The sequence below is a fragment of the Vitis riparia genome, chromosome 1 (genome assembly GCF_004353265.1).
Source record: "Vitis riparia cultivar Riparia Gloire de Montpellier isolate 1030 chromosome 1, EGFV_Vit.rip_1.0, whole genome shotgun sequence".
In the NCBI taxonomy this organism is placed as follows: domain Eukaryota; kingdom Viridiplantae; phylum Streptophyta; class Magnoliopsida; order Vitales; family Vitaceae; genus Vitis; species Vitis riparia.
Window position 1 is genome coordinate 21,488,842 of NC_048431.1, and position 20,044 is coordinate 21,508,885.

At 35.7% G+C, this 20,044-nt stretch overlaps 1 protein-coding gene across 10 annotated transcripts; it reads right to left on the minus strand.

Moving 5' to 3' along the window:
* Positions 1 to 789: 789 nt before the first annotated feature.
* Positions 790 to 19,105, minus strand: LOC117921436 (probable pre-mRNA-splicing factor ATP-dependent RNA helicase DEAH4). Of its 10 annotated transcripts, XR_004652344.1 has the most exons (19): positions 18,787 to 19,101; positions 14,451 to 14,543; positions 14,248 to 14,352; positions 13,878 to 14,095; positions 13,339 to 13,391; positions 13,096 to 13,212; positions 12,108 to 12,199; positions 11,094 to 11,180; positions 10,766 to 10,980; positions 10,561 to 10,653; positions 8,971 to 9,094; positions 4,262 to 4,409; positions 3,842 to 3,911; positions 2,921 to 3,081; positions 2,443 to 2,618; positions 2,120 to 2,316; positions 1,700 to 1,999; positions 1,294 to 1,366; positions 790 to 1,203 (listed from the first exon to the last, which is right to left on the minus strand). XR_004652344.1 is itself a non-coding variant. In XM_034839321.1 (17 exons), exons 1-16 carry the CDS (start codon positions 18,984 to 18,986, stop codon positions 2,166 to 2,168), a joined length of 1,920 nt encoding a protein of 639 aa, XP_034695212.1. In that variant the 5' UTR covers positions 18,987 to 19,103; the 3' UTR covers positions 871 to 1,999; positions 2,120 to 2,165. The 10 variants fall into 10 exon arrangements, 4 of the variants coding, with proteins under 4 accessions (XP_034695212.1, XP_034695177.1, XP_034695204.1 ...); XR_004652343.1 differs by having other exon boundaries at positions 790 to 1,366; XR_004652342.1 differs by having other exon boundaries at positions 790 to 1,366; positions 1,643 to 1,999.
* Between the last annotated feature and the right edge of the window lie 939 nt (positions 19,106 to 20,044).

Below are 20,044 nucleotides of genomic sequence, written 5' to 3' on the forward strand. Positions count from 1 at the left end.
ACCGTTGACTATGCCCATTATAATAATATACTTTTCTTTTTATTATATATATATATATGTTTTTCAAAAGTAAAAGTAATAATATATTTATGGGTTAATTTTAAAGTAAAAAAATAAAGAAAATTTTCTATTTCATAGATTTAATTAGTTTTGTTACATTCAAGATGTTTTTAAACATTTGGAAAAATAGATTATTATTTTTTTTAATTTTTATTAATTAGGTTTTACCAAATTATTATTTTAAAAATATTTTATCTTAACTATATAAAATAAAGGGTAAGAAAAAATTATTATAATTATTTGATTAAAAAGGCATTGAAAATGGAAATTCAAAATAACCACCTCTTAACTTTTAAATATGAAATATGATCATTTTTGGACAAAATTATTTTTTATTAATTTTTTAATCTCTATCCCACATCAAACATTTTTTGAACAAAAAATTCATAAATAAAATATGAAAATGAGATTATGTGCAATTTTTAATGCAAAAATATATATTTTTTTTAAAATATAGATGTCATTTCATCCCTTTTAATCAAATATTATTTTTAACAATAAAGAATTATTATTAAATGTTTATTATGGTAATTGATTATGATATTTTAATATATGTATAAACAATGTTAAATTATTATTTTGTCAAATTTGTTGGTCCAAGTAGTTGTTGGGTGAGTAGAAGATTGGGTTAGGTTGTGGGAATGCGTAAGAAGGGAAGGGAGGAAGATTGGAAATTAAATCAAGCCAGCCACACTTCTGGCTCTCCCATCACCAACCCCATTTCCTTAATTTTTGGGACACCTTTATCTTCATCTTATTGGACTGCAAAACAAATAACAAACCCTATCCTCTCCTCTCTTCTCTGGCTGCTTGGCTAACTAACCATAAGGTACCATTTGGATTCACCTTTTTAATTTTATAAATTTACAATGAAGAGTTTTGGGTTTTAAAAAAACATGAAAAAAAAAAAAAAAAGCACAACCTGTCTTGACTGCAACTCAAATATCTACCAAATACATATGACTTAAAAAAAAAAAAATAATAACAGGCGGATAGCCATCTGATAGTGATGAGTCAGGCCAGAATAATTAGGGAAAAGGCACACATATCACCACCATCACAGGTGGGTGTAGCATGCTTTCAATGCTGTTCACAATCAATCAGAAGGTAGGGGATTATGCACTGTTCTTGGACCTTGCAATCCTAGAAAGCAGCCACAACCAACAACCTATATGACACAGTAAATGTCTTGAGGTTTCAAGCTGTGAATGGGTCTGAGTTTGAAGTTCTTACCCACACAACTCCCAACTCTGATATGAACCCCCAAGAAGGCTGCATTTGTCTGCTTAGATGTGGATATTACAACCTGCTAAGCAACCAAGATAGTGTCAAATAGGAGTATTAGTGCATATCAATTACAAAGACATACAACAGAAAAAGTCCAGGAAGAGGGGCAAAGCCAGCTACAGTTTCATCAATTTTACGATGGATGGAAAATTTTTAAACTTCCATTAAAACAACGAATCAAAACATTAAGAGCTATGGCTTGTGATGTGTAACATTCCAGTCTAGATCACCAGTGGGAAGATGTAATGAATGAATAGCAGTCATATAAAAGTTTAATATTCCATTCATAAGATACATTCTCGTATAGAGCGATGGAGCGAGGATGATCAGCCATGCCAGAACAGGAACATACTCCCGACTCCATTGGGCGGCAGCAGCAGGGACTTTTCTGCAACGAGCAGAAACCCTGGTGGAGGAGCAGGAATTTTCCTTCTGTTTGAAAAAAAAAAAAAAGACTATTTCTGAAAGAGTTCGTGCGTGTGTGATATCACATCTAAAAAACTTAAGCGGTTAATAAGAAATAGGCCAACACTGCAAGTGGCACAGATGAAATCACTGCTAGGAGGCCAAAAGTAACTGAAGCACGCATTGAACTTGCCTTCACAGGATGTATTCTGAATCTTTGTCCCCCATGGTCTGTTGAGCATAAGAACTGCAATCAAGGAAAAACCAAGATGGAATTGACATTAAGAATGGAATTCAAAAAGTGTTACTAGACCCAGATCTCAAAAACAACAGTTAATACTACAGCAAACACAAAAAGAGAATTCACCAGCCATTATGCCAATCCCATGATCGATTAGAACTTGACGGATGAGCTATCTCTTTGCTTTACGGGCCATAAAACGATCCCTTGCTGCCTGTATTCTACTTTCAGCGTCATTAGGAGGCCTGGCAACATCAACAGATTTCTTTGGAGAGTCCGAGGATTTCTCCTCAGTCCTGTCTTCAACTTGATTGGACCCACCACTATTTCACATAAACAAAAAGGCTTGATATTCACAACACATGACAAGGATCATATGCAGCTTTAAACAAAGAGTGGAACTATGTGTTTTCTCCTTGGAAATGTTTCTTCTGATAAGAACGATTTACCTGAGTTTGTTGATATTTAGGTTCTCAAGTTTCTTCAAAATGGGCATGACCCATGACATCTCTACTGCACACACATTGCGCATGTAAGGACGTGTGGTAACAACGAGCTCGTGGTACAAAACATAGTTTGGGAGCATTCCATCTTCATCTGCTCTCAGCACAGAAGATGGATGCACCTAAATAGAAAACAATTTACTTTTAGAGGGTGCTTCAGAAACACAAGAGATAATAAAAATTCATCTCAAGATGTTAAGTACAAATACAGGAAGCCAGTTTTAGATTCACATGAATTTACCATTCAGGCTAATCCAAATTCAAATATAATATTACTTTTTATACTTTATTTCCTTAAACAAAGGATTTAAACTGTCATTTCAGATTAAAACCGAACCATGCAAGAAATGGAATCAAATCATGGAAATTAACCTTAAACGCATGCCCCTACAAACAAACACAGATAAAACTTCAAGGTTGCTACCTGAACCAGTTGGGACTTCAATCCTAAAGTTCTATAGCCATTATGATGAATCATTCTCTCAGCGAGCTGACCTGCATAGCCTGCACACAAAGCCTTCCTCAAATTCTTGTAGTCCTGTTGGCTTTCTTTCCATCTTTCTTTGGCTCGTACATCTAACGACCCTGTTATTCAGATACAACATAATTTATGACTATGGATAACACCATTAACATCCAAAAAGTATAGTAACAACCAAGATGGAAGAAACACTGCAAAGAACCAAATGGCAAATATGAAAACTCATACTTAGAATGAGGAAGGTGTTGTTAAATATGTACCATGTTCATCTCACTTAGGAAGTTAATGCAACCTGTAGGACAAGATCTGGCCCCTATGGGTGCCACTCTGTATCAAGGATTCTTTTCCTAACTCCTAAGAGCAGATGCGGATCCAATCTGCAATCTATGTTCAATACATCTGCGATCTTGAAATTCCCAATTTATGGATTCACATTATTCCTTCATTGAAATTTTTGGACAACCCAATAGTTACCAAGTTTTCTAATGTAGCTTTTAGCATCTTTTCACCAGATTGGATGCATCTTTTAGATTGGACACCTTCCTCTCTACCTTCTATACACACGCACCCAATTCTACTTTAGAAAGAAAAGGTACATAGATTAGCAAGCATTTCCAACCAACAACTAATATCCTTTTTACAAAATCTTCATGAAAAGAAAATGTTTTCTGAAATAATTGGAAATAAAAAAAACCAAATACCAAAAAGTAGAAATGTTCAAAGAGAATCAATATCAGTGACAGCAGATAGTATAGTGAAAGAAAAATCCCCAAGATGCCACCAAGATGGTATCATATGAGAAAAAGAAAATAAAAATGATTCGCCTATAAGCTCCTACTGCTTCTCAATACTATTCAAACTAACCTCTAGCCATTTTCTGCATTATCTGAGACAACTGTTTCCGAACATCTTTGACAAACATCATTCCTCGCACCTACAACCAATAAGTTACACAAATGTTATATATATTAAATATTTCTAGATTTTTGTGTACAGTTTAGTGCAAATTTGTGCCATGCATTCATTGCACAAGAAGAACTTAGAAAAATAACTGAAACAGGATATGCACACTAATCAGACACTTTTCTCTGCCCCATTGCTCAGGAGAAACAATTAATACCCAAAATGCATAGATGAATAAAAAAACATGAAGTCCATAGAAGGCTTGGCCCTATATAATGCCATAAAATTATGATATTTGTGACCTCACCAAAGAGCTAAACTCCTGAGTAATTTAGATTGACACACACACACATATATCTGAAACATGATAAAGAAAGTCACCTGCAAACCATGATCTTTGCACCAATTTGGATCATAGTCTGTTTGATCCCACTGCTCAAAGATCTGTAGCAACTGGATGTGATCACCCCAGCCAGAACCATCAGGAAGGTCTGTTGGAGTGTGTTTCCTTTTCTTCTCAGTGCTCTTGCTGCAAGCATAGATAAGACCATATCAACCAGGGCTACGGAGCAGTTCAGAGATGTAGATGGAACCGATAAAATGTCCATATGGCACTTCAATTCTAATAACTCAGTTGCAACTAATCTGAACTTAATGTTTATCTAAAACCCTGCAAAATAAAACCCATATCTACAAGGAGAAACAATAACTTGGTAACACTAAACTCTAGTCACAGTCTAACTCGACTTAAGAGATCATGGAGATGGAATCATACCTTCAAATCAGTGTCAAGAAATCATCCAAGCTCATATAGTTAAGTTCATGTGGTAATGAATAAAGCCCGGCCAGTGGTCAAGTTATTTGACAAGGAGGCCTAAGTAGGAGCTGCTCATTCTTACCATGACAAGCATAAAGGCATAACCCCACATGGAGATGTTATATTTTAGTCTTTTTGAAGTTGATAATTGACTTTAGATACTCACTACTTTCAGCATTTGAAAAAGATTTTAAGACCATTTTATGTGTATAATTAGATGAACAATTTTATTGGCTTATCGGCACGATTAGGTGACATCATTTAGGCTTTTGAATCCTAGTGGAGTAGCAAGAAAGCATAGAACAAGTGGTTGAGGCTCTATCGGGTTTTTGTGGGGACAAAGCTCCAGGCCCAGATGGGTTCTCCATGGCGTTTTGGCAGTTCTAATGGGATTTTTTGAAGTTTGAGGTAATGAATTTTTTTAGGGATTTCTATGATTCTGGTTGTTTTGTGCGGAGTTTGAATTCAACCTTTCTAGTGCTGCTCCTGAAGAAAGGGGGGGTGGCAGAGGACTTAAGAGATTTCATACCAATAAGCTTGGTAGGGGGGTTGTACAAGTGGTTGACTAAGTTGTTGGCCAATAGGTTGAAGAGGGTGTTACCTAAGGTGATTTCTAAGGCCCAAAATGCATTTGTGGAAGGAAGACAAATTATGGATGCAGTGCTCATTGCCAATGAAGACATGGACTCGATTTTGAAGAGCAATGAAGGGGCGATTCCGTGCAAACTGGACATTGAGAAAGCTTATGACCATGTTGAGTGATCTTTTTTACTTTCAGTTATGGAAAAAACGGGGTTTGGGGAGAAGTGGTTAAGGTGGATCAAATGGTGTTTATCCACAACTAGCTTTTCTGTTTTGGTCAATGGAACCCCATTCGGTTTCTTCCAAAGCTCTAGGGGCCTAAGGCAGGAAGACCCACTATCGCCCTACTTGTTTGTGATAGCAATGGAAGCTCTCAACTATCTTCTAGGAATGGCAGTTTGTGGAGGCTTCTTATCAACTTGCAAAGTGTGGGGTAGATGGGGGTGAAGGGGTCAAGGTTTCCCATCTGTTATTTGCGGATGATACGTTGATTTTCTATGAGGCGCGACTCGCGAGAGGAGCAAATGATGTTTTTGCGGTGGTTGCTAATGTGGTTTGAGGCAATCTCTGGTTTGAGAGTTAATATGGATAAAAGTGAGTTGATCCTGGTGGGAAAGGTGGAGAATGTGGAAGACTTGGTTATGGAACTCAGATATCAAGTGGGAAGCTTGTCGTCTACTTATTTGGGAATGTCGTTGGGTGCTCGCTTTAATTCTATGGCAGCTTAGGATGGTATTGAGGAAAGATTCCACAAGAGATTGGCTATGTGGAAGTGTCAATATATCTCCAAGGGAAGGAGAATCACCTTGATACGAAGCACGCTTTCTAGTTTGCCAATTTATCTTATGTTTATCCTCCATCTACCTAGAGTGGTTATAATGAGATTGGAGCAGATTTAGAGGGATTTTCTGTGGGGAGGTGGGGTCTTTGAGAAAAAAACTCATTTGGTTAGATGGTCGACAGTATGTCTAGACAAGAGAAAAGAAGGCCTGGGGTGAAAAGCCTTGCTCATTGGCAAATGGAGTTGGCGCTATGCAAATGAAAAAGAGGCTTTTTGGAATCAAGTAATAAGGGGGAAATATGGAGAGGAACGTGGAGGTTGGTGTTCTCAAGAAGTTAGGGAGGGGTATGGTGCAGGCCTGTGGAAAGCAATTAGGAAGCTGAGACACCTTGTTAGCTTTAGATTTTCTTTTATGGTAGGAAATAGGCAGAGAGTGAGTTTTTGGAAGGATAAGTGGTGTGGAGCTGCACCTTTATGTGATTCTTTTCCCGCCTTATTTGCCATAGCCACCTTCAAAGAGGCCTTGGTGGAAGATGTTTGGATTGCTTCAGAAAGTGAGGAAAAGGGGGGGAGTTAGAGCCCTTGTTTCTCTAGGCCTTTTAATTATTGGGAAATGGATGAGGTGGAAAACCTGTTATTGTGTTTAAGTGGGAAGAATGTGATTGTAGATGTGAAGGATAGGGTGAGGTGGGGGGAATCTAAGGATGGCACATTTTCGGTAAAGGCTTTTTACAAAGCCTTAGAGTCGGATTCAACAGGGTGCTTCCCAATGAAGATAATATGGAACTCAAGTATGCAACCAAAAGTAAGTTTTTTTGCTTGGGAAGTGACTTGGGGAAAAGTTCTAACCTTGGACCAAGTTCAGAAGAGGGGGTGGGCCTTAGCAAATAGATGTTATTTGTGCCAAGTGCATGAGGAGTCCATTGACCATCTTCTTCTCCATTGCAAAAAAACAAGGGAAGTGTGGAAGTTGTTCTTTACTCTATTTGCAGTGCATTGGGTGTTTCCTTCCTTGGTTAGGGAAACCCTCTTGGGGTGGAAAGGGGCTTTTGTGGGTAAGAAGAGTAGGGTAGTTTGGAATGCGAGCCCATTATGCTTGTTTTGGTCAATTTGGAAGACAAGGAACAACATTGCCTTTGATGATGGTGTGCTATCCTTGCAAAAGTTGAAAGCTGTTTTTGCATATTTGTTTTGCTCGGAGTCTAAATTGTTTATAAAATATGATCCTTCGACGCTAATTAATTTCACTTATTAGGTAGGGTCCCGATGAGGGAGGGGTTGTTTTTTTGCAATGTTTTAAAAACCGGACCGGACCGGCCAGTCCAACATGTTCAATCATCGACCAGTCGCATTTCCGGTCCAGTTTGCTCTATTAGACCATCTAGGTATTGGACCGGTATCGAACCGCCTAAACTAGCAGTTGGACCAGTGACCCCGTGGAACCGGATGGTTCTAAACGAACCGAACAGTTCAAGTTAACCCCCTTATTTTGCAAACATGGAAGGGTTCCATTGGGTTTAAATGTTTTGGGCTAAAGCCCATGCCAGGCCTTGTCTTATTATGACAAAGCCCACACCCATCCCCACAATTTTATGGGCCGAGTCTTGAGCCCAGGTGATGCCTTTGCCTTAAGTGAGGATGGCTTTTATAGGCATCCTTTGCATCCTGTTTCCTCTCAGAATTCGATATGGGATTGCTAACTAATTATCAATGAAAAAAATATAACAAGCCTCCACCAAGAGGGCTTGAACCTTGGACCTTGGGTTCTACCATCGGCCTAAGACACCACTCGGCTACATGCATTTTGTTATCTAATATGCCAAATAAAACAATATATATTAGATTTTAACATTTTTATAATATTAAATAAAAATAATATAATATTTTTAAAAATTATAAAATTAGTTTAAATTTTCATTTTTAATATATTTACATTTAAATATTATACATATTTCATTTAATAAAATTTAAAATATTAATATGATTTAATTTGATAATATCAAAGATATAAAATAATATTATTGATTTTTAATTTATTCATATATATTTTAATTTTTTTATAATTTTAATAATATATAAATTAAATACTTATGACATCACCAGTTCGACCGCGGTTCAACCACCGGTCCAACCAGTGAACCGTGAACCGATAACTTTTCCGGTTCGTTGACCAATCCTGTTCTGAAAACATTGGTTTTTTGTACATCTTGTCTGGTCAATTTTTGTTTCAGTTGTAAGGGGGTGAGTCTCCCTTTTCCTATACATCTTAAATCGCTATCTTAACGTCTTTTTCGTAATACATTACTCTCACTTAACAAAAAAATAGAACAAAAAGGTGAAGGTGCATATGCAGAGAACAACATACGGGAAAGAAAAAAAAAATTCAGGTTTTCTCTTTCAAATTTTCAGGTTTAGGAGGAGTAATCAGGGAATGCAACAACAATGATTTATTTTCAACTTGTACTGCAAATGTTTTCATCAGGAACTACTAAATGATACGAACTTTTTATCAACCATTTGCAAATATCATATCAGTGAAAGCTAAAAGAAAGTATAGTGTGCACTACTACTGCTGCTAAATATAAACTACTATACTACTACTACAACAACTACTGATGAGTGAAATCTACTAATACTACTTCGAAATATAATGTAGTACTACTGCTATTACTATTTTGAAATATGATGTTCTACTACTATTACTACCATGAAATATAATGTGCAAAAATGAAACGAAAAACAAAATGAAAGAAAAAGCAAGCATATGCAGTGGACATATACATCAATCACTGCTGCTGCTGCTGCTACTACTCTACTACTACTGCTACTACTACTACTATGAAATATAAAGTGTGACAAAAATGAAACAGAAGGAAAATAAAAGAAAAAAGCAAACATGTGCATCAAAACCTTCGACCAGGAAGCAATGTTGTTTCTGCTGACAACATAGCAGCAACAGTCAAAGCCTGGGACAAGCAACCACACTCATTTGCCTCCATTAACATCCTTGAGAGTGAAGATTCCAGTGGAAGCTCTGCAAAATATTAGAGAAATACTTGGTGATCCTGGAAAACGATCATCTGAACCTTAGAAATTTTCCAAAATAGACATCATCTATGAGAGAAATATATTTATATGCTATACACAACAAGCCAAATAAAGCATTTGAAAACTGTACTCTGAAGCACTTAACATCCCTAAGTAACTAATGTCAACTTGTTCTATTTGAACATTAACTTAATCATTAATTTACCTTATTGCTAAATTTTATCCTTAAAATATAAAAATGGACCTTAAACCCATTAAAACCCCTTGAATATTTGAGGCTTAAGCTTTGATAGCTTTGAGGCTATAACCTAACCTAAAGGTTGAAAGTCTCCTAAGATGAGGCTTAAGCCTCAATTACCGTATACTAAGGCTATAGCCTCAAGGCTAATTTGCATAGTCTTCCCTTGAGGTGAGCCTTAAGACATAAGCCTCCATAGCCTTTAAAGCATTTTCTAGCACTTCTTTATATTGAGTCCTCGTAAAATACCTATCAAGACAAACAGAAAATTTTACAAAGTATCTACCAAAATCACCTATGCTTTAATAGAATATGATGCGGGTCAATCCATAAACATGTAGGGACAAAATGATGATGTTGAGATAGATGGGAGGCAATACAATTAGAGAACAAGAATTCAATAGCTTTGTGGAAAGCTAAAAGTGGCATCAATTGAAGACAAAATGAGAAAGAGTTGTCTAAATGGTCTAGTCACAAAAATCCCTAAATGCACTCCTAGTAAGAGGCAATGCAAGGACAAGATGAAGGAAAAAGGAAGGTAGATTGAGATGGTGAGAAAAGGCATGATGGCATATGATTTTATGGCTGATCACTAGTAGTTGAGATTTAACGCTAGTTGAGCCAAGTTGAATAGAGTTCAGCACTACTATACATGTCTATGTGTGCTTGCATGCATGTGTGTGTGTGTAAGAGAGAGATAGAGAGATCTAGAATAAGATATATCATTATGTTGAACTATCAGTTTTCCTAAAAACTTCAGATTGAAGGATTTGGGTTCACAATGTATGTTGTAATTTCCAACACCTTCCCTCATGTGTAGCCTCTTTTTCTTACATGTGAGCTTAATAAATTGATGAAATAAATATATAGTGATGAGGTTCAAACACATGACATCCCACCAAACAAGACTATGATACCATGTTGAACTACCAATTTTCCTAAAAGCTCAAACTTATAAGATTCGGGTTCACAATGTACATTGCACTCTCCAACACATTCACCTAATAGTTGCAATTTCACTTTCATCAATAACAATAAATTTACAATTTTTAAAGCATTATTATAATGATGGTGAGATCTTATTATAATAATTTACATTATAATAATGGTGATGGTAACTCAAATTTATTAAAATGTGTGCAATTTTAGGGTGATGGCAATACACACTTGACATAAACATAGTAACAGTTAGTAAATTGGACAGAATCTAATACCAGCCATTGTTTGTCCAACACTTGTAATTGATCCATTTTCATCAATAGCATCAATGAGATATAATTGCCTTAAAGCATCTTGTAGAGACTCAGCTGCAGCAAAGCCATTCATATTGTCACTATCTCAAATCTTGTTTGGCAGGTTGGGGGAGTAGGTAATAAATGAATCATAGAGAAGAAAATGCAGGACGAAATGCTGTCTTACAGGAAGGGGAATCAAGAAAATCAAATTTGAGAATATCAATATCAGGGAGATCTAATGATTTCAAATAAAGAACACTTCCAGCAAGAGAAGATCGCTGTATTTCAGGAACTGTTACATCCAGGAAGTCATCATGGTAAACCATAGATGGGTATAACCGGTAGCACTTCCCAGGACGTGTTCTTCCGGCTCTTCCTGCACGTTGATTGGCTTGTACCCTGCAATTACCCAAACCCAGTCCATTAGAATTGCAAAGAAAATAAACGTTCCACATAAATAAATTACAATGCTAAATGAATGCTGCAAGCAGCAAAAGTTGAAGATAATTTACTTGCTAATTTGAACAACATCAAGGGAATACATGCCAGTTAATGGGTTGTATTGCCGCTGCTTCACATAACCAGAATCAATAACATACCTATCATTTATATGCAGTTTAAGAACATGAGAAAATTATTCACCATGAACTCAAATAAGGGATAAGAAAATCTACTCGGTATTCATTAGTGAACTTAGAGCAGGAAGAAAGAGAATGTAATGTAATTTTGTAATTTCATAAAAATATCTTGATAGAATGCTGAGACAAAAATAGAAAGTAAAATTAAAATAAAAAATATAAAAAATAAAGCCAAAAGTATGAACAGAAAAAAGGGTAAGCATTGCATAAATTGATGTAATAGACCAGTTCTATAACACCCAATTTAACAATTCACTAGTTTAATTCACATGTGATTCTCTCTGCACTTTGTTTTCTACTCTTCAATTATTTACTAGATTGCTGGCTAAACTCTGTTGGGAAATTAATCAACCAACTATTCCAAAAAAAAATTTCCACTCCTTTCCCAAATCCAAAATTTTCCTTCATGTGATGCAGGATGAGCCCTGAATCTGTCTCATGGTTTCAAGGCTTCTTCAAATTAAAGGACAAAAATCAATATGCGGCCATCCGCAGAGCTCAGTGACTGGATAAGAAGGCTCCAGCAGTTATACTTCATCGAAAACATTGAGAAAACAAAATTCTGAAACATTGCTGCCATAGAACTTGTATGATCTCATGATAATTCCAATAAAACCCGAGCCCTCGTCCAGTAAACTGATTTAAAAAAACATATCTAATGAGGCTCCTAATATTTTCTCCATGCGTAAGGACTTTATGCTGGCTAACAGATCCTTCACCGAAAATAAGACATTATGCGAATGCAACAGAAAAAACAAAGAAAAAAAAAAAAGAATGAGAAGAAAAGCATGAGCATGAAACAAACATCACTTAGAAAATAAATAAATCATGCTAGAACTAACTGTAATCACCCAAATACACTTTTATGAAAGAGTCAAGTCCCCTTACACAACACCATCAACAGTCAATGAAGTTTCAGCTATGTTTGTGGCAACAATAAATCGCCTGCAATTTGGAGGTGGAGGACTGAATACACGGACCTGTAGAGGAAGAGCAAACATGAAGCATCATATGCAAGGTTCAGAAAGCTTAAAGGTAGCATAATCTGCAGCTGAAAATAGAAACAGATAACAATAATAATGCTGATGCAGGAAAGGAATGAAAGAAAATCAAGATGCTTGAAGACCAACAGATATATTATCAAACTCACCATTATCAAGACAAGCAAGATCCCAGTTACAGGAGGCGATAGCCAAAATAAACAATGAAAAGAGTGGAGAATTTAAAATTTTTGGGTTTGTATGGTAGTATAAATGAAAATGGTCTTTTCAGAAACATTACACCATTGAAAATGCACAAAAAGACAGAAGAGTATTTTATTGTTTTCTACAAATGCTTCTTAAAACAGCTTTTGAAAAATGTCTTACAAGATATGTTTTTTGTGTCATTTCATTTTGTCCTTTACAAAAAGACAATAAAGTTCTCATTTATGCTGGAAAAGAGCCCATTATTTCTTCAACTCCAAAACAAGTTCCATTTCAATCAGAACTTCACTTTGTGCATATTTACTTTCGACCTCCCACAAGCTACATGCCAAAGGACTGCACCCATTTGTAATTACCTAACTAATTGATAAACAATCATAAAAAGTGTTTAGACCTTCCAAAAAAAGTAACATCATTTCACAGAACTTGAGGAAATGGTGGATATCAACTACAAACTGTCATAGTCATATAGATCTGAAGCATATGCTGAAGAAGGAAACCTTGGGAAAGACAAAACATTTCAGTCACATGATACAGATGACAAGTTAGAGTTATCTAATTTGAAACAACCTTAAAGTAATGGACATCTTAACTGTGACAAAACAAAAAGTAGGGTATATTTGGTTTGATGGGTGTTATTCAGGAAGAAAAATGAGAACAAAAAAACTTGCCTGCAATTCGGGTGGTAAAGAACCATGAAGGGGAAGGATTATGGCATCCATACAAGAACCTTCCTCCAAGCTTCGGACTCTCTCCTCCAACTTCACTACCAACTTCTCTATATCATCCTAAAAAAGGGCCTCAGATAAAAATTTTAATCAACATGAACATCATACTAAAAGCATAAATATTAGGTATTGTGATTGCAAACAAGAAGTTAATATATAGTAGACCTTATAAAACAAATTACTCACCTGCCCAGTCATGAATATTAAAACATCACCTTCTGGTTCCCGAACATGTATATCTATTAGAACCAATTATTAGTACGTACATACAGACAAATCCTTGAAAGTCTAAACCAAAAAAGAAATATTTGGCAGCAATATTGATTGTTAGGACATTATTATCTCCATGAAGTTGCAATATTTAGAAACTCAAAGCATGAAGCATAAGTACCTATCACTAAAAAGGAAAAAACAACAAAACAAAACAAAAGCATGCAGCAAGAGCATGACAAGAAGAGTCAACTATGTCAGTCTAGATATGCTTATAAATCAATTTCACAATGCTAGTGATAATAAAAATACAAATTCAAATCAGTACCCCACCACACCCATTATTGTCAAGAAGTTTCTGTGGTGGTGTCTGAAAATTCAAATACCATCCACCAATATGATACATGGTGTAATACTTGAAACTATTTTATACACATAATAATGAAATGCATGTCTATATGCATTCCATAAATCACAAAAGTTCTGCATACTGTAAACCCAAGTTCAAAACGTACCAATAGCTGTTTTCAAAGAAGACTCGATATAGCTTTTAGGAAGCTCAGCGCTGTACAATATTTCAACAGGGAATAATTTCCCTGGGACGGTAAGTATGGGGCAGTTTGAGAAAAATCTTGATACTTTGCTACCATCAAGAGTGGCGGAAGTGATTAGAACCTTCAAATTGGAGGCACGCATTTTAACCAATCTTTTCATCAGTCCCAATAATATGTCCCTGACCATGGATATTTCCAAAAAATGAGGTGCATTATATGCAGATGGTAAAACAATGAATCAAGCTTCATACATAAAATGATTTTAATAAAAGCATACATGCATCAAAGTTACAAAATTCAGAAAATTTTCTAAAATTTTAATTATACTTACGTGTTTAGACTTCTTTCATGAGCTTCATCCAATATAATTACAGAATACTGACTGAGATCAGGGTTAGAAAGACTTTCACGAAGGAGGACTCCATCCGTAAGGTATCTGAGCAGTCCACAACCCTATGGTTAGGGACCAAAAGAGTTGGCCAAACCAATAAAACTAAATTCTAGTTCTATCAGTTAGTAAATCATATTACTTACTTAATACGTGTTCTTTCTGAAGTTCTATCTTCAAATCGAATGGCATAACCCACTTCCTCACCAAGCTGAACACCCAGTTCCTGTGCTACCCGCCTGTGTGGAACAAAAAAAGGAAGAGAGGAAAAAACAAATGGATGAGAACGATTCAGCATAGGAGATATATGCTTCACCAATGAACCAATGTACCACCGAATAAGACATACACTTCTATAATCCATGCAGAACATATACACTTCTATAATCCATGCAGAACACTAATGTGCAGATTAAAAGATGATTTCCTTTCTCTGCCATAGACACCATCACAGTCTCAATTATGTAGAATATGCATGGTAAACAAATCTTGAGTATTCCCTTTGACAAATTTTTACCAGTGTGTTAATATCTACCATCTGAATAGCTCAATGTTTTTATGTCATCACACTATCTCAAGAACAAACATAACTATCTAATCCCGGCTAAATCATCAAGCATAAATCCACATTGATTCCCTAGTCTGCAAATAAGTCATAAGAAAAGAAATAAAAGCTTGAAACTAGATTACAGGTCAAGATTCCTTTATTAATTTTCCCCTTATTGTTAGGCAAATAATAAATGTTTGTAAAGGAGCCCAGCAAAGGGGAAAGGGGTGGTGTTTGGTATTGCAATCATAGTACAAAAGAATATACAAAAAGATACAAAAGCAATAGAACTATAAAAAAATAAATAAATAAAAATAAAAAACAAAAGAGAGTAAGAACATACAATAATCACAAAGCCATTTTCAGCCACTACCCTTGCTATCTAAGCAATCTAACAATGTCATTTTATCTGACCCGTAATCTCAAGTACATGCTCCAAGCCTTCAAATGCTTAAACAATTCAGCTCTTTCCATACACACCAAGACAAGTATGAAGGAGCAATCCACCACATCATCTTTCTATCCTTGCTAGCAAAACTACCATATCAACTAGATAAAGTGTCATCCAGGTGTTTTACTATGCTTCAAGGCTCACATAGTTTTTTTTTTTTTTTTTGGGTGGGGGGGAAACATTTGAGAGGAGTTTGAATGTCACTTTCCATGTCTTGATCCCTAAGGAGGTTTGGGCAAATAACATTAGGGGCAATTTATACAAGCTCTTGGAAAATAGGCTTAAGAAAGTCATTGGTAAGGTGGTTTCAAAGCATCAGAATACTTTTATGGAAGGTAGACAGATTTTCAATGATGCTCCTGTTTCTAACGAGCCTATTGACTCTAGATCAAAAAACTTAAGGCTAGGGGTAGTTACAAATTATATGTTGAGAAAGCTTATGACCATGTGAATTGAGTTTTTTCTTTCTTTTTTTTTCTTTTTTTTCTTGCTTTCATTTTTAAGTGATATGAGGTTTTGACAGAAATGGGCAGGTTCAATCAGATTCTGTATCTCTATGGCTTGCCTTCTCAGTTTTGGTAAATTGGACTCCCACTGGTTTCTTCCAAATCTCTAGATGCTTGAGGCAAGGAGATCCACTCTCTTCATACCTGATTATTCTCGCGCTGAAGGCCTTGAGCTGTTTTATCTCTAGGGCAATAGATGGAGTTTCATCAATGGCTTTAGAGTGGAGGCCAAAGGCATGAGAGGACAGAGATTTTTCACCTTTCATGGATGAGTCTCTTTTGTTTGGTGATGCAGATACCTTCAGTTAATGCACATTAGATCGATCTTGTTGTGATTTGAAGCAATTTCAGTCTGAGGATTAATTCAGAGAAAAGTGAGCCTATCATTGTTGGGAGGGTAGAAGAGGTGGAATTGTTGGCCTCTTGTATAAGATGCAAAGTAAGCAAGCTTCAAATTACAGACTTGGATTCATTCCAGTCTTCTTCTACCTGGACCTCTAAGGAAGAGAAATTTAAGCCTAGATTGGCTTTTGGTAAAAGATGGCTTTTGTCCAAGGATGGTAGACTCACCTTGTTGAAGAGCACTTGGTCTAGTAATCAAACTCACTTTTTATCAGCTTTTGTCATTCTGAGGAAGATGTAACACAAGTTAGAGAAGATTCAAAAGGAATTCATATGCAAAGGAGCTACTGATATACGGATCCATTTAGTGAGGTGGGTGACAATATGTTTTAGAAAGGTTGTGACGGGCTTGGGAGTTAGAAGTTTTAGGGTGCTATATAAGTCTTTACTATGGAAGGGTTGTGAAGATTTGCAACAGATCATGAAAATTTATGGAGAAAGGTAGAAGTATTGGGAATTGGAAAGGGGATGGAGCTTTAGAATGGTAGAGAGCCCTACGGTTAAGTTTGTGGAAGACCATGAAGAGGAGGTGGGAGGAGTTCTTGTCAAGGATGTGCATTGTTATAGTGCACAATCATTGGACTGGATTTTGAACTGACATGTTCTGGGGAGAGCCCTTTGAAAGAGAGATTCCCATTTATAATTTAGCAACACTTAAAGCACTTTGGTGGTGGATTATTGGGATGGACGATGGAATCCTAGTTTTAGAAAAGATTTCTCGGACTAAAAGTTGGCTATGGTGGAGTCCTTGTTGTGTTTGTTGACTCCTTTTAAGTGGTTCATAGGAAAATTTGGTTTAGAAGGTTTCTAAGGAGTTGTTCTCCAAAAAATCTTACTAGAAGTCTATATTGTCAAGTGAGTCATTTTCCTTACTTGCTAAAAAGATTTGGGTTCAAAGAGCTCGACATTATTTATGTGTCGCCTAAGGTGTCAGGAAGAGTTGGGGTAGGGTGGGTTTCCTAATATTTCCTTCATTGATTTTATATATAGTTTGGGATAAGAAAGGTGGCTTAATTTGAATTTTGCTTTCTTTTGTCTTTTGGACCTTTGGACATACTTGGGTTGCACCCCTTTTTTGTTAGGCACCTTCTAATCTATTCTTTCTCTTCTCTTTTGGTGAGTCAAAACCAACAATACCCTAAACAAGAAGAATGGCAAACATGAGCAATACACAACTCAAAATGGGCAAGAAAACGATTGATTCTTCTATTTGCTTGCAAAGGCAATTCACAAGGGTCCACCCCCTTCTCATTAGTTGATCTATTGTTAGAATCTTCTCTTGTACTAGTTCTTAGTAGAAAACCAAACCTTAGATGGGGCACTGAACCCACAAACCTTCTTGACAGAATGACCTGACCATATTCGATCACAAAAAGAATTTCCTAAGAAACAACCATTTTTTACAATCTTCCACACATTCTAACCCCAATCCCTCCACAAAGTATCATACACCAAATCCTATGCAGAAATGATTCAATTTCAACTCCCAATGATTAAAGCTCCTCAGAAATTTTGTATTTGTCTGCAACCTAAGCATTATGACTAATTTCAATAACGAAAAATCTAAGTATTGAGCATTCAAGGAAGCCCTCTACACCAACCATCAAGCCAAAACTTAATCTTTCACAATTACCCATTGAAATACTGATCTCAACCTCTCATAATAGTTTTCCATGAACCATCCCACAAGCCCCTCCTCCCCCTAGAACAACAACCCCCTATTCCTACCCAAACTTAACCGTAAACCACAAAAACTTTGTTGAGAGCCAATAGGATCCTAATGCCATAATAATTTCTGCAAACTATCTTGCTTAACAGTAAACTCAAAAGCCTTGTTGAAACAAATAGTTGCCTACTATTTTGCTTCTAATATCCAACTCCCCCTTTGACTTGTCAGAACAAATGGTTGACCTCTCAACCAAATGCATTTTCCTGTTCACAAGGCTGCGCTCCTAAAGAAGTTGTGCTGAACCTTTTAAAACCATAACCAAACCATTTCAAAATTCTAAAATTGTTATTTTTCTTCTCCTAGGATTTCTTCTCTGTCAAAGGAGACTTAGATTGATGGAGGGCGCTCTTCCATTTACTTTTTCTCTTTGTTTATGTTTACCAGAAATCAAATAGTCTGCTTGAACCTAACTGACCTTGCCCTACATTTGATTTCTGAGAAAACAAAGGAAAATTCTTTCAAAGAAGAGGCAATTTGTAGTTATGTCCTTCATTCTTTTCCGAAATTCAAATTACTCAACTAACTAAGCCAAGTAATTACATTAGCCTCATTAAATGCATGCCTCATTTCCTCTAACACCCAAACACACAAAAATAAATAAAACAAAAGAAATTACAAAAAGACAAAAGAAACAAAATATTCTAAGATATTCTGAATTCTGGTATTTTTTTCCTTCCCTCACCTTTTCCCCAGCATCATAATTCATCCATGGACCAACACCCCTTGTTTGTTTCCCGAGAAAAAAAACGAGAGAAAGGAGCAGAAAATGCCCAGGATACCCCAGAAGACAAATGCCCTCTTCTTCAAATAAAAAAAAATACCAAATCATTCACAGTAGTATAATTACCTTGCCACGGAAACTGCGGCGACTCGCCGGGGCTGAGTGACAGCGACGTTGCCGGAATCGGTGTAGCCCCGCCGGTACAAAATCTGAGAAAGCTGAGTGCTCTTTCCGGAACCGGTCTCTCCGATTATTACTACCACTGAGTTTTGTTCCACGGTATCGATGATCTTCTCCTCGAATTGTAGAATTGGAAGCTTCGCCATCGAAGAATCAATGAAACATATGGAGAGGGCCCAAAAAAAAAAAAAACCAACAACTAAATTAGGGTTTTACAAGGGTTCTTCTGACAGTTGCTCGTTATTTGACCGCTTCGCAGTAGAGGGAAAAAGAAATTTGATATTGAAAATATTTATACTGTTATAAATAAGATAATAAGGCGGTGAATGGATACCATTGAAATTCATTTAATGAGATGAGTATTAAATGGAGATCATTTGTAAGACTATAAACTGCCTCTCATCTTTTGTACAAATGATATCTCCAATAAGAAAAGCTCTTTTCCATTTTCTTAATTCCTCTCAAAGAACACTTTTCTCATATATATATTCCATTTATCCTGGTTTTTATGACATATATAATTATTTTTTAACATAGTTAGTATTATTATTATAAATTTTAAAAGGTGGAAATTCATAAAAGCTAAATTAACTTTTTCTATTTAGATTAAGGTTACAACTTGGGTGAGTTAATTGGGTTGATGACTAATTCGAGTCTAATCAGAATTAAAAAACAATAAATCTGAATTCTAACACGAGGTACTCAAACAACTCAAACTCACCTCATTTTTTTAAGTCTGAGTTGAGTTTGGATTGTTTAAGTTATATTCAAGTTAATGGAATTAAACTTTAGTTAGTCAGTATATTCAAAATCTATATATGATATTATTTTATTACATTTATATGAAAATTTAAATAATAAATAGGACAAAATTTTAAAATAGCAATAAAAGAATAAACATAAATTTATATATTTTAAAAAAAAATATGATATAATACAATTTGATATTTTTTTCTTAAAAATAGAAAATGAAAATGAATATTATTATAGATGATAAAATGTATTATAAATATTATAAAAACATTAAAAATTTGGGTTAGGCTTGAGTTGTCTGAACCTTACCTTAAGCTCAACCCAAATTGAGTTTAAATTGAAAAAAGCCTAACCCAAACCCAATTTGAATATTGAAAATCCGGAAGGGTTTTCCTTATCTTTGAAATGGTTTAAGATAAAAAAAAATATAAACTTTAATGTGCTCCAAATT

What these genes read in the sequence shown, in the direction of transcription:
- LOC117921436 (XM_034839286.1), bottom strand. Translation starts at nt 18,986, where the DNA reads ATGGCGAAGCTTCCAATTCTACAATTCGAGGAGAAGATCATCGATACC. An exon ending in CATGAAAGAAGTCTAAACAC is followed by an intron (nt 14,096 to 14,247) that starts GTAAGTATAATT and finishes ATCCATGGTCAG; the next exon opens with GGACATATTATTGGGACTGA. An exon ending in GATGTTGTTCAAATTAGCAA is followed by an intron (nt 10,981 to 11,093) that starts GTAAATTATCTT and finishes GGGTAATTGCAG; the next exon opens with GGTACAAGCCAATCAACGTG.